The following is a 13080-nucleotide window of genomic DNA, read 5'->3' on the forward strand; positions in this document are numbered from 1 at the left end:
CCATCCAGACCTCAGGACTCAGGGTTGCCTCAGAGGGACTCCCATCCAAACCTCAGGACTCAGAGCCGCCTCTGAGGGACTCCTGTCTGGACCTCAGGACTCAGGGTAGCCTCAGAGGTCTCCTGTCTAGACCTCTGGACTTAGAAATATTGAGAGAAAGTGAGCATGACTAACAGCAAAGAGCCTGACAGCTGTTCCCCAGAGGCCTGTAAATACACAACACTTGGCATACGTGTTCTCCTCCTCCTCCTCCTGCTTCTTACCAACAGTGATCAGTAACATCAACAGCTTTACGCGTTCTCCACGATCAACTGTTGACACCTGAAACATCCTTTAGCGTCACCCGAGCTGAGTTTATCAGTTGTTTGTGTGGTTGGAGCGAGGACGTTTTGGTATTTGGACGTGGACTAAAGAGACAAAGACGAAGTGAAGGAAGTTGTTGTTTATCTTCCTTGCAGTGCTTACACTTTCACTTACGTAAGACTAAGATAATAGGACTTACTGGAAGAAAACAGGAAAAAAAACTGGTTTCTGGCTTCATGTTGGAATATTTTGTAAATCTGATCACTGTAGAGTTTAGTGTTATTTCAAGTATAATATAAATGTAATATAAATATACTGACAGTTTAATAAAGCCAGTCTGTTTATTATTACAGCTTTGAAGCAGATAAAGAGAATATTTTATTTAATGATGAAGATTTGCATCAATAAATAAATCTGTCACTTGATGCTAGGAAAGGCAGCTTTTCCCTCCGTTTGTCTTGCTGTTAGCAAAATATCTCATGACTTAATAGATGGATTAAAAAACACAATCAGCAAATAAAATATTTAATGTACATCTACAGTTGATTAATCTTTGGGGTCACATCAGATCAAGATGGCCATCTCAACTAATCAGATGAAGCAAACACATAATTGGCTATAAATCAGTCAATTTTAGATCTTGAGCAAATGTTTGGTGTGGTAGTAGCTGAGAGTTGTTCACAAAATATACTCCAAGGCCTATCAAATCCACCCGTCTGTCTGTTAGCAAAATATATCCTGAACCACCAGATGGATCTAAACGAAACACCCAGAAGATGTTAATCTACAACTGATTTACTTTGGGGGTCACCTTTATTCAAGATGGCTGCCCTGGTTAATCAAACAAAGCCACCACAAAAACGGATACAACTCTTTAGTTTTACAGATTTTAAGCTAAAATGTGGAGTGGTAGTACCTGAGAGTTCTACCCATCACACACTTTGAGCCCTAAGAGATCATAAATGATTTAGTTTAAAACCTTCAGCATGCAATGTGACGTGGATTCCTTCAAGAAAGTCTTTTTGTCCTCCATCACAGAGCAAAAGGAGGAACTAGAAGTACAGGCCGTCTATCTGTCCGTGCGTGTTGTGAGCATGAGGAAAAATAAGTGAAGTACCGACTTTCATTTTGGTGTGTGGCTACATCTGGATGTAAGAAAGGTCACCATCAGACATTTGGGGTGCCATGTCCAAACCAAGATGAACCAAGTGTTTTTGTTTTTATACTGCTTTAAAGTAGTTAACTCAAATGAAGTGGTGGCTGAAGATTAATCTATGGGGGCCTAGGCCACCATTGCCCCCTTCCACCCCACCCCCCTGGCTCCGTCATTGCTCCTGGTGGTGGATAAATCTGCTCCCTCCACTCTGTAAAAAAGCTCATCTCCAAAACTACAAACATTCACTGTTCAAACCCGTCAAAGATGAGGGACATGTGTGTGCTGCTTGTTAAATTTACGAATCATTTCACGCCTTTGATGTGCGCTCCACTGTCCATGAGAGTCCTCCTGCAGCCGATGTACGTTAAAGCGTGTCTGGGACACGTGTGTTAATAAAGACACAGATCTTGTTCGTTTGGCTATTAAAGATGTTTTTCTCCACCCTTTGAAAGAAATAAAAACCTTGTTTCTCCAGTGATGCGCTGAATCTCAAAACTCCCATGTTTGTGTTTATCTCTGTGAATGGGGAAAGGGAGAATCCCCCCCATGCGTGCGTGCATGCGCAAAATTGTTTCTGGAGGGCCTCGGTGTGACCACGGAGCTTGGAGCAATCATACGTTCAGCTGTGATTTCCATCAACACATTCCTGGACGCTCACACACGCTCTCAGCGGAGCAGTGCACAGCACCCCCCCACCCCCAACACACACACACACACCCCCGAGGATGTGACCTGCAGCCTGCAGACACATGGCTACCTCACAGGCGCTTATCATAACACGGCGGCCCCCGGGACGATGAGACGCCTTAATCTGAAGCCACGTGGAAGTGAGCCTGGCAGAAAACAGTTGATGATATAGTACACCGTGCTGCAGGAGGCCAGCAGGTCTCACCATGCCAGACTGATTACAGGGTAGAGGTCAGACCACATGGACAACAAATGGTCCCTGGGCGTCCACACTGGGGGTCGTGCACAGAGAGAAAAACACCTCCCACAAAAAAGGCAGCAACTTTTCCAGACCAGCAAAAAAACAAACAAACAAAAAAAAACATGATCATGGAGTTTTTACTGGTTTTATTTAAAGCAGAAGTCTGCACAGATTGATCCCACGTTTCCAAACTCCCCGAGACGGAGAGCATGAAGCGGACCTTCAGGCCGAAGCACCGATAAGGAAAAACCCAAACGGTAAACTCAGCAGAACATCGGAGTGCACGCTGAACGATTGTACAGCAACTGGCACTTAATCAGTATGTGTTTCTCTTCCAGCGCTCCCACAAAAACACACGAGTTCAAATCCCCACACACGGGCCCAATCAATCAATCAATGGTATTGGCAAACGGCGGCGTTGGCATGGCGCCACGCTCGCCTCAGAATGCCGAGAGGGGTTCACATTAAGGGAAACTACAACCCTGTAACACACGGGCATGTTTTTCTTGCTTAAAGCGTCTTCTAGACCCGACTCGGAGTGGCATGGATGTTGCACACACAAATATTATCCCGAGCTGGGCTGAAAGGAGACCTGCTGTTTGTGTAGCTCTGCAAAGAAAAGCCAAATGTTTCATGACAGAACTGCGTTATCACCATCAATTTTTGAGGCAGCTCAAGTGTTTTCATACCTCAAGGGTAAACCTCAGCTTTGTCTTTGACGTCAAGTGTAATTTATGCATCACATCTTCACACACACACACACACACACACACACACACACACACACACACACACCTACACACAAATACCAACTCAGATTTGAAGATAAAATGTTTCTGCTTAGTTTGGTGTGGCAAAAAGAGAAAGTTGTACAGTAGTCCCTCGTTTATTGCGGGGGATCTGTACCCTGAAGCCCAGCGATAAAAGAAAAATCACCAAGTAGGAATAGTACAAGTAGTAAGTAGTAGTTTATTTAACCCGTCCCACACTCTTGCAATAATCTAAACAATGTTTCTAAACTCTAAACGCTCTAAAAGAGCACAGAATGTTATGATTTCAGCTCCCTGCCTCCGCTGCTCTCAGCCACCTGCAAGCGTTCTTGGCCACGCCCACTTCTCCACTCTGCACGAACAGCTGATCAGCTGCAGCAGGAAGTTTATCCTGCAGTATGGGCTGCACATAGGTGCAGCAGGTACTAAATAATTTTAAATAATTTCTTTTAAATAAAAATTCCATGCCGATTGTGCAGCTCATCCATCAATCAGTCAATTGTGTGTCATGTCCAATCTTATTTTGGAAAACCGCGATAGAGCGAGCTTGCGATAAACAAACCACAAAGTAGTGAGGGATTACTGTACTTCTAAAAGCTTTTGCAACAACCCACAAAAAAAACAGCCCAATTCATAAATATTTCAGATGTACAAGAGCTGCTGATTGATGCTCTGCACAGCAACGAGGACTATGGTGGCCTGCCTTCACCATGTGGTGGAGCTGAGCTGGTTTCCAACTCGGCCATGTGCTGCACTGGAAGCAAGACTGAGGGCTGGACTGCCGCTTCTGTGTTCAGTTGTTATTTTAATCCATGACCTCTTTTTTCACTCGTTCTCCGGTTAATTCAGCATGAAAGTTGACTTTTTCTGGCTCAAACTGACGAAGCAGCAACATTAACGTGCTTCAGCTCCTCTTTTCAGATATTAAATACAGTAACATACAAAAGGCACCTTGGACAAAGCTTACAGGCTCTAACTGCATTCTGATGTGGGTGTGAAAGTCTCCTCTGCAACACAGCGGGCTCAATTCTTCCTCCTCTTCATTACCCCCCCCCCCCCCCACTCCTCAATGAACATCTCTTTTTCACTGCATGTCCTCGTTGCTTCTCTAATATCTTTGTCTGCTTTCTGTCATGCATTCTCCCTCAAGTTCCACCGTTCCCCTCCCTTTCTCCACGCTCTCTCCTCTTCTTCATGCTCCTCTCTCTCTGTCCATCTCCATCTGCACCCCCTCCCCTCACTGGAAGGCGCACAGACACAGATAATACTGCGGCTACATGCTGCTTTGGCAACACACTGCAGCAGGCGAAGCGCTCTCCACTGCAGCCTTTTTTCTCTTGTGACCTCAGGATGAGAAGCAGCTCTGGGTCTAAATTCGTCTGGATTGAGCAAACGGTGGATTTGGTTCAAACTCATGTTGGTTTGTAGGTGGAATACGGATCATGTGCTACTTTAAACATCTGCTGCTTTCACCAGCACATTGACAAATGCAGTGTGCACCAATCAGCCAAAGCATTATGTTCACTGAAAGCCAAAAGGGAAAACATTGATTATCTTGTTACAAGCAGTGAGGGGGGGCAGGAGGGATGAACATTCTGTCCTTGAAGTTGTTGAAAGAAGAAAAAAGAAACCGACAAGTGTGAGTTTTTGAGGCACAAGAGCCAAAATTTGATGCCTAAACAGCTGAGTCATAGCGACTCCAGAGCTGCAGCTGTTGCGGGGACGTTCCCAGCCTGCAGCGGCCAGGACTTACAGGCAACAGGGTCACCGACGCATGTGGGGAGCAAAGAGTGGCCTGTGTTGCTCTAAAAAGTTACCATTAGTTTGAGCAGAACATTGTCGAAACATGCATTGCATTTGGGATTGTGCAGCAACGGACCGGTCAGAGAACTTATGTTAAAACAGGCGAAAGACGTTAAAGCAGCTGCACTTCACACAGTTGGACAGAAAAGACAGAATAATAGAATGTGCTGGTCTGATTTGAAGAACTGTGTTTGTTGTATGCGTTCTGCAGATCAGAGGCTCTGATGGAGAGTCAGGACGCAAGTGTGTGTCACGAAACAACAAGTGGAGATTGTCAAAGGTCAAATTAAAATTTGAAATGAAAGATAATTCAATATTTTCACAATAAGTGTTGTCAGAAATAAAAAAGGCTTTGCAGAAATGAATGAAAACTAGAAAAAATATGGTTAAAATTGTCCTTTTCCCCTTTAAGAATTGGCTCAGTCAACTGTTCGTGTTGTAAATAGTACTTTGTATGACCTCTATTTGGAGAATAGTTTAATTCTGACTGGATTAATAAGATCACGGTTCATCTGAGTGGGGCTAAAGTAGATATCTGATGTTTTAAAACAACTCTAATCCCAAAATGTTATGGTAGCTCATTGAAAAACTACTTTGCAAACCTTTACACTATCATAAATTTTGGATATGCAGGCAGCATATTAGCCATTAACTTGCAAATTTGGTCACAATTACATCAAGTCTATAAAATGTGCCAATTTAAAGTGTTATCTATAGCTGGTAATATATTATTGGTTCATATCATTTGATCAGCAGAGCCCCGCCTTCTAAGATCTGAACTAGCCCTTTAACAAAAGAAGGTAAGCCGGTGTGGCTGGTCAACGGGAAACTCTGGGTCCTTGACACGTGGCGACGAGCTAACCACGGATGCTAATGGTGCACACCTCCTAATAGAAATCCAAGATGGCTGTGGCTTCTCTCGGCTCGTCGTGACTCTGACATGATGCTGAAACAGTTTAGGGAGCACCAGCTTGACGTGTTGGGCCTGGTCTCATTAACAACCAGTATCTGTAGGACGTGAAGCTCCACCTCATCGCTGACTGTAAACAGCTCTGCTCGGGCAGTTTGTCGTTTTCAGACAAACGCTGCAGATCTGGGCCCCCAATATCAGGCGGTCATAATGTTATGGACGAGTGGAGGATTCCTCCCACTTCCTACCTATAGGCTTATCGTCCCAGATTCGCCCTGTCTTGCCTTCTTCCCTGAAGCATGACAGAAATAGGCGTGCTGCTGGAACACGGTGTGACGTTTTTATTGAACAGTTAACAACACATCCACACGTACACAAACACAACGCACGGTGACAGACACCGAGTGATCACAGGGCATGAAAGGAAGCACAGTGATGCCATTGTTGGAGCATCCAGGAGTAATTTAAGGAAACGTCAGTGCTGACAGACGGCCACACAAAGAAACACACAGGGATGCTTTTATATGAAAACATACAGGAATAAAAGTGCACGCCAAGTGAGGGAGAGGGGAAACAAAACGGAACTGTCCCTTAACGTGAGCTTTAACAGTTGCTAACTTGTTTATCATATCATGCCCTACATGTAAAGATATCCTGTTGAACTCGTTTTAAATCGTGAGCGCCGCAAGTGAAAACTGCACCGTATCGCTGCTCGGTCATGTTTTATCCATCACAGCTACTGTGGGAATCAGCCTGCTCGCTCGCTGCTTTGTAACTCTAGATTTTCTTTGATATTTTTGCTTTACCAGCACTTCAGCCTGCTAAGATAATCATATACGGTTTCACGGGCCACGAGCCTGTTCGCAGGCTTCCAGAGAAAAGTCAAGCAAACATGTGCCGCCACCAGGGGATTCTCCAACCCCTGCATGATTCAACCTACTTTATGTAATTACCATTAAATGTAATTGTCATGCAGCGACTCGCCTTTATTAGATTAATTTTTCATAAAAGTTTGCACAGTAGGTCTTGGAGATCTGCAAGTCTTTAAATGTTACACTGAGTAAAGTGATCTGCTGTGTGTCGAAACACGGGAATAAAGCAAAGTGTCGCACTCTGAGAGTCTCACGATCTGCTTCTGAAGCCAAACTGAAGTTTTATTATGCCGGAGAAATAAAAGAAGCTGCTTTGAAATGCAAGATGGATGTCTTCTTTTCTGCTACAAGTGTTTGCTGGTTGTCAGGCCTGCATGCAGAAAACTCCTGAGAACACAATGGCTTCTTTCTTTATCTGCAAAGAGCTGCTACTCTAATAATGCAGCTCAGCTTAAGTCTGCTAACAGTAAACAATGGATCTGAAAGGTGGCCCTGACAAGAAAGAATCGTTATTGGGCTTGAATGTGAACGTGTGCAAAAAAAAAAAGTCCAGAAGCACTTCTCCTCCTCTGAACTTCAGATTGTGTGGGATGTCTATAAAAATCCCCCTGCAGCTACAAGAAGATGAAACCTCTGCGGTATGAAGCAAAGACACACACGGTGGTTTTAAGGCACTTAAAATAAAAAAGTCACCAAACTTCCTGCCTTGTTGTGGGAAAACATTTCTCCTCACCAGCAAACTGAACAGTGCTTTAAAACTGAAATGATTTGGAGTTTATTTTACAAAGACGTGCTGAAATACTATGAAGAGTTTTGTTCATCCTTGTATTATAGACGTGCTGTAAATGAAGTGACCTTAGTATCACAGGTGCTGTTAGCCGAAATAAATGAAACGTGCAGAAGTTTAGTATCGGCGTGTTCATCACACTGAACATGGAGCAGAGCTGCCAGTATTGTTAAAACGTACAAGTTTCAGGGGACTGCTCCCTCCCAGGTGTGAGGATCAGTATATTCTGATTATTGTTTTGATGGTTCTGTTATTTGTGTTTGATCGGTTCAGTTTTCCCTGTTCAGCTCTTACTCCTCAGTTTTGCCACCTGTTCCTGTTTTGTTATCTGCTCAGCCGTTTCTGTTTTTTGTTCATTTAGTTTCTGGTTACATACACTCTCCATTTCTAAGTCTTCTGTGTCTGTTTTATGATTTGCTCTCTGTTCCCGTATTCTCATTCTGGTGAATATTATTGTGTCGTATTTTTCCAGACTTCAGTTTTTCTAGTTTTAATAATGAACATTTTAGGTTTTGTTTTGAACTTCTCGCCTCCCGTCTGCATTCTGAGTCCGTTCGTTTACTATCCTCCACATACCGTGACACTGGGATGTGGATGCAAGAGGAAATGCGACCCCAGGTTATTCAGACAGAGAGTTAGATGGAAGAAAAGAACCAAGGAAACCATCCAAAGCCATTCAAGCCAAACTCCAATGTCAAGATGTATCACTTTCTGATGGCACCTTCATCTCATAATGGACTTCATCAAGCAGCAGAAAAAAACTCAACAAAACAAACAAGAATTTTCCAAAATGAATGTTGACAAGCTCCAAGGTTTTTGGGACTGATGAGACAAAACTGGTTCTGTTTTTCTAATATTATTGTGGAAGGATGCCAGCATGTATGTTTGTTTCTGTGCATGGCTCTTCAGGGACAACCCTCCTTAGTTAGGGGAGGGAGAGTGATTTGCATGCGAGTTCAGATCACACAAGCGGAGCAACTCGCTGAATTTTGAAAGCTTGTCACATTACATTTTTCAGTTTGAACTGAGAGCGCTCCTTGGGGAAGCGAAACATCTTAGAACATCTTAAAACAATCTCAGGACAGCCATAAACTGTTCAATGTAATCAAAATTGACAGGAAATGCAGTGGAAGCAACGCACACTTAGTTTGGTTCTTTCTGTTGCATAGTGCTCACAAAGTTCATCTTGCTTCATTTGGGCAATACAAAAAAATAAAAGTATAAAAATGTAAAGGTTGCACCCCATTCCATGGGAAAACCTTGGACGTTCTGTGTCTGTTGGACCTGGTTGTGGAGGGCAGTCATCACTGCAACAAGTGGTCTAACTTTCCCCTGCATCTACGTTCCATTCACTGCTGGGTACAATGCACTAATCCACTGACTTCTGGGTCAGAACCACAAGTTTGGACAGTTGATCTTCATGTGTGTTACCACCGCTGCATGCCTGTTTTTTACATCCCTCAGCTGGCAAGAGAAAAGTCACAATAGCAACAATATGTGCCTCCTTGCTGGTTGCTTGGGAGTGGGTACTCACTGCTTTGGACGTTGACGGTGCCAGTGGAGTTGTCCCTCCCCAGCAGGTTCTCCACCACACACGTGTAATTCCCAGAATCCTCCAGCTTTGCTTTGCTGATTTGGACTCTGGAGAATTTCCTGTGGGTGACAACAGTCGCACAGCTGAGTCAGGGGAACCGGGGCAGGGAGGAAACAGCAACATGTGGAAACACGAGGACAAAACGGAAAATCTGCTGGGTTTAAGATGGCAGAGTAAATATGATGAGAAGCAGCAGTGTGAGGAGCTGGAGCTGGTCTACAGCCCCACCCTTTATAAATTCAAAAACCATTGAAGGGTTTTCTATTATATACTCTTCATAATCTCTTATTTGGGGCATTTTCCTTTAAAAAGCAGCCTTGTTTAACTTCAGCTCAGCAGCAGACATCGAGGGGTAATTACAGGATTCAAGCTCTTTCTGTCTTTCTTTTATTGATGCCACTTCTCTGAGCTGGATGATTTAGTTATGCAACTGTTCATTTACAGCCAAAGTTATTAACAAAAACAGTAAAAAATACTTGCTGGCTGCAGCATCATCGGGTAACCTTGATGTTAATTTAAATCAAATCTGCTAAATATTGTTTTCCCCTCTAAAGATCCTTAAAACAAGACATCAGGAGACCAAAAGCACATTTAGTTTTAACTCTGTCTTACATTTTGTTTAAAAAACATCAAAAATACATTCCAGATCAGGTGGTTATTCATTAAAAATGTAAATCGACACCAGTCTGTGGTGTGTTGCAGGAATTGGTAACATATCTATGGAGCAAGACTTTCTCTTTGTGTATTTTATGTTTGACTTTACTCCTGTGATTTAAATCACTTCATCATGTCAAGAACAACATGCCAGAATGTTGCATAATCATAACCCAAGATGATTAAAAATAAATAAATCACCCTGCATGTTGAGCTGTAGTGTTTCTGAGACGTTTTCACAGGGGTCTCAAGGTGCAAAGCACAACTATACTGGGCAGAAATTTAAAGAAAGTGCAAAACACTTAAAAAATTTTTACCAAGCATAATTAAAATCAAACAAGCTGATAAAATGAACAGAACACACACAATAATCTTTTAAAGCAGTAAAAATAAACACACCATCTCATAGTAAACGTGAAAACTAGGGATGCACGATATTGGATTTTTGGCCGATATCCGATATGTTAAAACTTATTTGGCCGATAACCGATACCAATACCGATATTTTTTTACCCTAGACCTACTTACAGAGACTACATAGCTTTCTCTGCTGTGTACTACATTATTCTGCATGGTCTTTGTCAGTTTGGCTTGCTACCAAATGCAGATGCCAAAAAGGGGGCTGAAAATGATGCAACACTTCAACTTGGATTATGTTTAATGTCAAATTTATTCAACTCTCTCTAACACGATGACAACACTTGAACAGTGCAAATTTGTAAATTTTCACAAATCTAAACTCAATGGCACGCGTGACGTCATAACGTTGTGCTGGCGCTGCAGGCATCCTTGTCACTGGGTTGTCATACAAAAACAGAGCCTTTTATATCGGTGAGTTATTTTGATGGAATGGTCGATCGCTAACATCGGCTGATACCAATACCATGCCGATAATATCGTGCATCCCTATTTAAAACACTAATCATACCAACATTTTTTGAACAAATTCATATTACCTGTCATCTTTCGTGGCTAAGTATCTGTTAGATCTCTGAGGATGTGTTGGGGATGACTTTCAGTTACTATCACACCAGACTTTAGCTCAATATCTACAACAATGAATGACATATATTTATATTTATCTCTCCTAAAGTCAAGAGCTCTGCCAGCCATCTCAAATCAAGACTGACTAAAGGTTTGTCAGTTGTGGAAGTAAAGCCATGGGTTGGTTGCATCAAAATCTAACCAGGGATTAATAAAATATTTTGTTAACAGACAAACAAGCAATTGCATCATTGCCCATTTTTCATGACGGCGAGCAATCAAATGGCAATAAAATAAATTAAAACGCAAAAATGTTTCAGAAAATCAAGTTTAATTTGCTGTTGTGCTTTGAACCTGACGACCACACAGTTCAGGACCATGGAGGACCATACAGGACTGATCAGGACCATACAGGTCTGATCAGGACCATACAGGACTGATCAGGACCATACAGGACTGATCAGACCATCTGTTGGACTTTATCAAACCCTGGGATGCTGTGATTGTGCTGCACTGGGAGTCTTTGAGTCAGTGAAGAACTGTTTGATGTGTGTAGACGTTACATGAAGGTAAGGAGCAGAATCAAAAGCTTTGAATTCACCTGGCAATCTTTATTTTAATGTTTCTGCTCTTCTTCAGCTCGTTGCCATCTTTGAACCACCTGTAGGTGGGGACAGGGTTCCCCGTGGCCTCGCACTTCACTGTCAGCGGGCTCCCCTCATCCACTAATGTTGGAATCTTGATGGGTTTTAACTTTGGAGCCGATGCTGAAACGAGGCAAAAGAGACGGGGGTAAATCAACAACTTCAGCACAGAGCAGAGACAAATGGATCACTTTTGATTTGTGTATTTTTATGAGTTTTAGGAGAGGAGCGGAGGGAGGCAGAGATGAGCCAATAAGTGTCTCAGGTGACATCCAGATGTGCACACTGGAGACATCATCAGCTTCGCCTCTTGGACTAATAAACAGGCTCATATTCAGGCTGCTTCGGCTGCTGTGAAAACACCTGAAGCTACAGTCAAGGAGCGTCCAGCAGTGGACAAAGAAACGTCTGTGACCACAAACTAACGCACAATCAGAGGCAATCTGTAATCAAGAAAAAACACTAAAGTTCACAAACCAGATATAAAAAAAAAATCAGACTTTTTCATTAATCTTTTTTAATACATTAAAATTCTTAGTCTAACTTCTATTAAATGGACAATTTAAACATTTATGAACAGGGTTCAGTGGGGAAATAAACAATTACTATCTTACCTGTTGTAGACTAACTTTAGAACAAACCTGAGCTATGAGCTAACCTAAGCGGGGCTAACTCGTGACATTTGTTTTCATAAACCAGAGATCCACTTTGATCTAGACCCGCCTGAACCATACGTTAGCTACAGCTAGAGTGCTACGTTTTCCAAACCGAGGTTGATCAGAGACCTATCTGCAACAGGTAAGATACTAACTGCTTCAGGTTTGTAAGCTCAATCATCCAGGTAGATAAAAAGAAACCAGGTTAAATCTGGACTTATAACCTTCCATTGTTTCACTGTTTCTGTTTGTTGACTCGTTATCTGGTTTGTGTTGTTTATTGGAAAAGACATTTTAATTGATGAGACATAAAGACTGATGTGTCTCCAAACACACACACATACACACAGAGGACACACAGTTGCACACAGAGGACACAATCACACTCAAGAGGACACACACTCACACGCAGCAACACTTGCAGATAACAGCTGCACACATGTTGAGCGGAAGCCTCATTGGGACAGAGCAAGAGAGACAGTAAAAGGGGTCAGTCGGGGTCAGACCCCCCCACCCCAACAGTGCCCCCCTCCCCTTCACACTTTCCCTCCATGAGTAACACTGTGGATTTCATGCACACGCTGAGTGGAGCAGTCCTGCGGCTGACAGTCGTCTGAAGACAAACAAATCAGGACGAGCAGAACAAAGCTCACTCAGGTAACCGCTTCAATTAACCACACACACACACACACTGTCCAGACTGTCCTCTTTTTGAAGAGAATGTCCCACTTCACTGACCTAATAAGAGACATGTCTGCAGGAGAGAAACAATGATGCTGCAGATGCTGATGGGGTGTGTGTGTGTGTGTGTGTGGGGGGGGGGGGGGGGTGTCAGATGGCTCATGTCTGAGTTTATCTGACAAATTAAAGTGCAACTCAGACGGTACAGATTAGTCCTTCAGTTTTCTGCCGTGTTGTCAGATCTGGTTCTTCTTGTTTGGATGTCTTCACAGCAAACAGCAGAAAATACAACTAAACCTGAGTCATCCTAAATCTCGACACCTACAATCTGCTCAGCT

General features: G+C 42.9%; 1 protein-coding gene across 1 annotated transcript in view; it reads right to left on the reverse strand.

The window, feature by feature from the left end:
* LOC119420592 (pro-neuregulin-2, membrane-bound isoform) overlaps positions 1 to 13080 on the reverse strand; it is a gene marked incomplete at its 3' end in the record, with an annotated part of 75097 nt that overhangs the window by 43143 nt on the left and 18874 nt on the right. Inside the window, 2 exon segments of the mRNA XM_037688009.1 lie at positions 9064 to 9182; positions 11363 to 11528. Of these exon segments, the coding sequence (XP_037543937.1) occupies positions 9064 to 9182; positions 11363 to 11528 (285 nt within the window).

Source organism: Nematolebias whitei, chromosome 14, assembly GCF_014905685.2.
Source record: "Nematolebias whitei isolate Nwh7 chromosome 14, NemWhi1, whole genome shotgun sequence".
Taxonomy (NCBI): domain Eukaryota; kingdom Metazoa; phylum Chordata; class Actinopteri; order Cyprinodontiformes; family Rivulidae; genus Nematolebias; species Nematolebias whitei.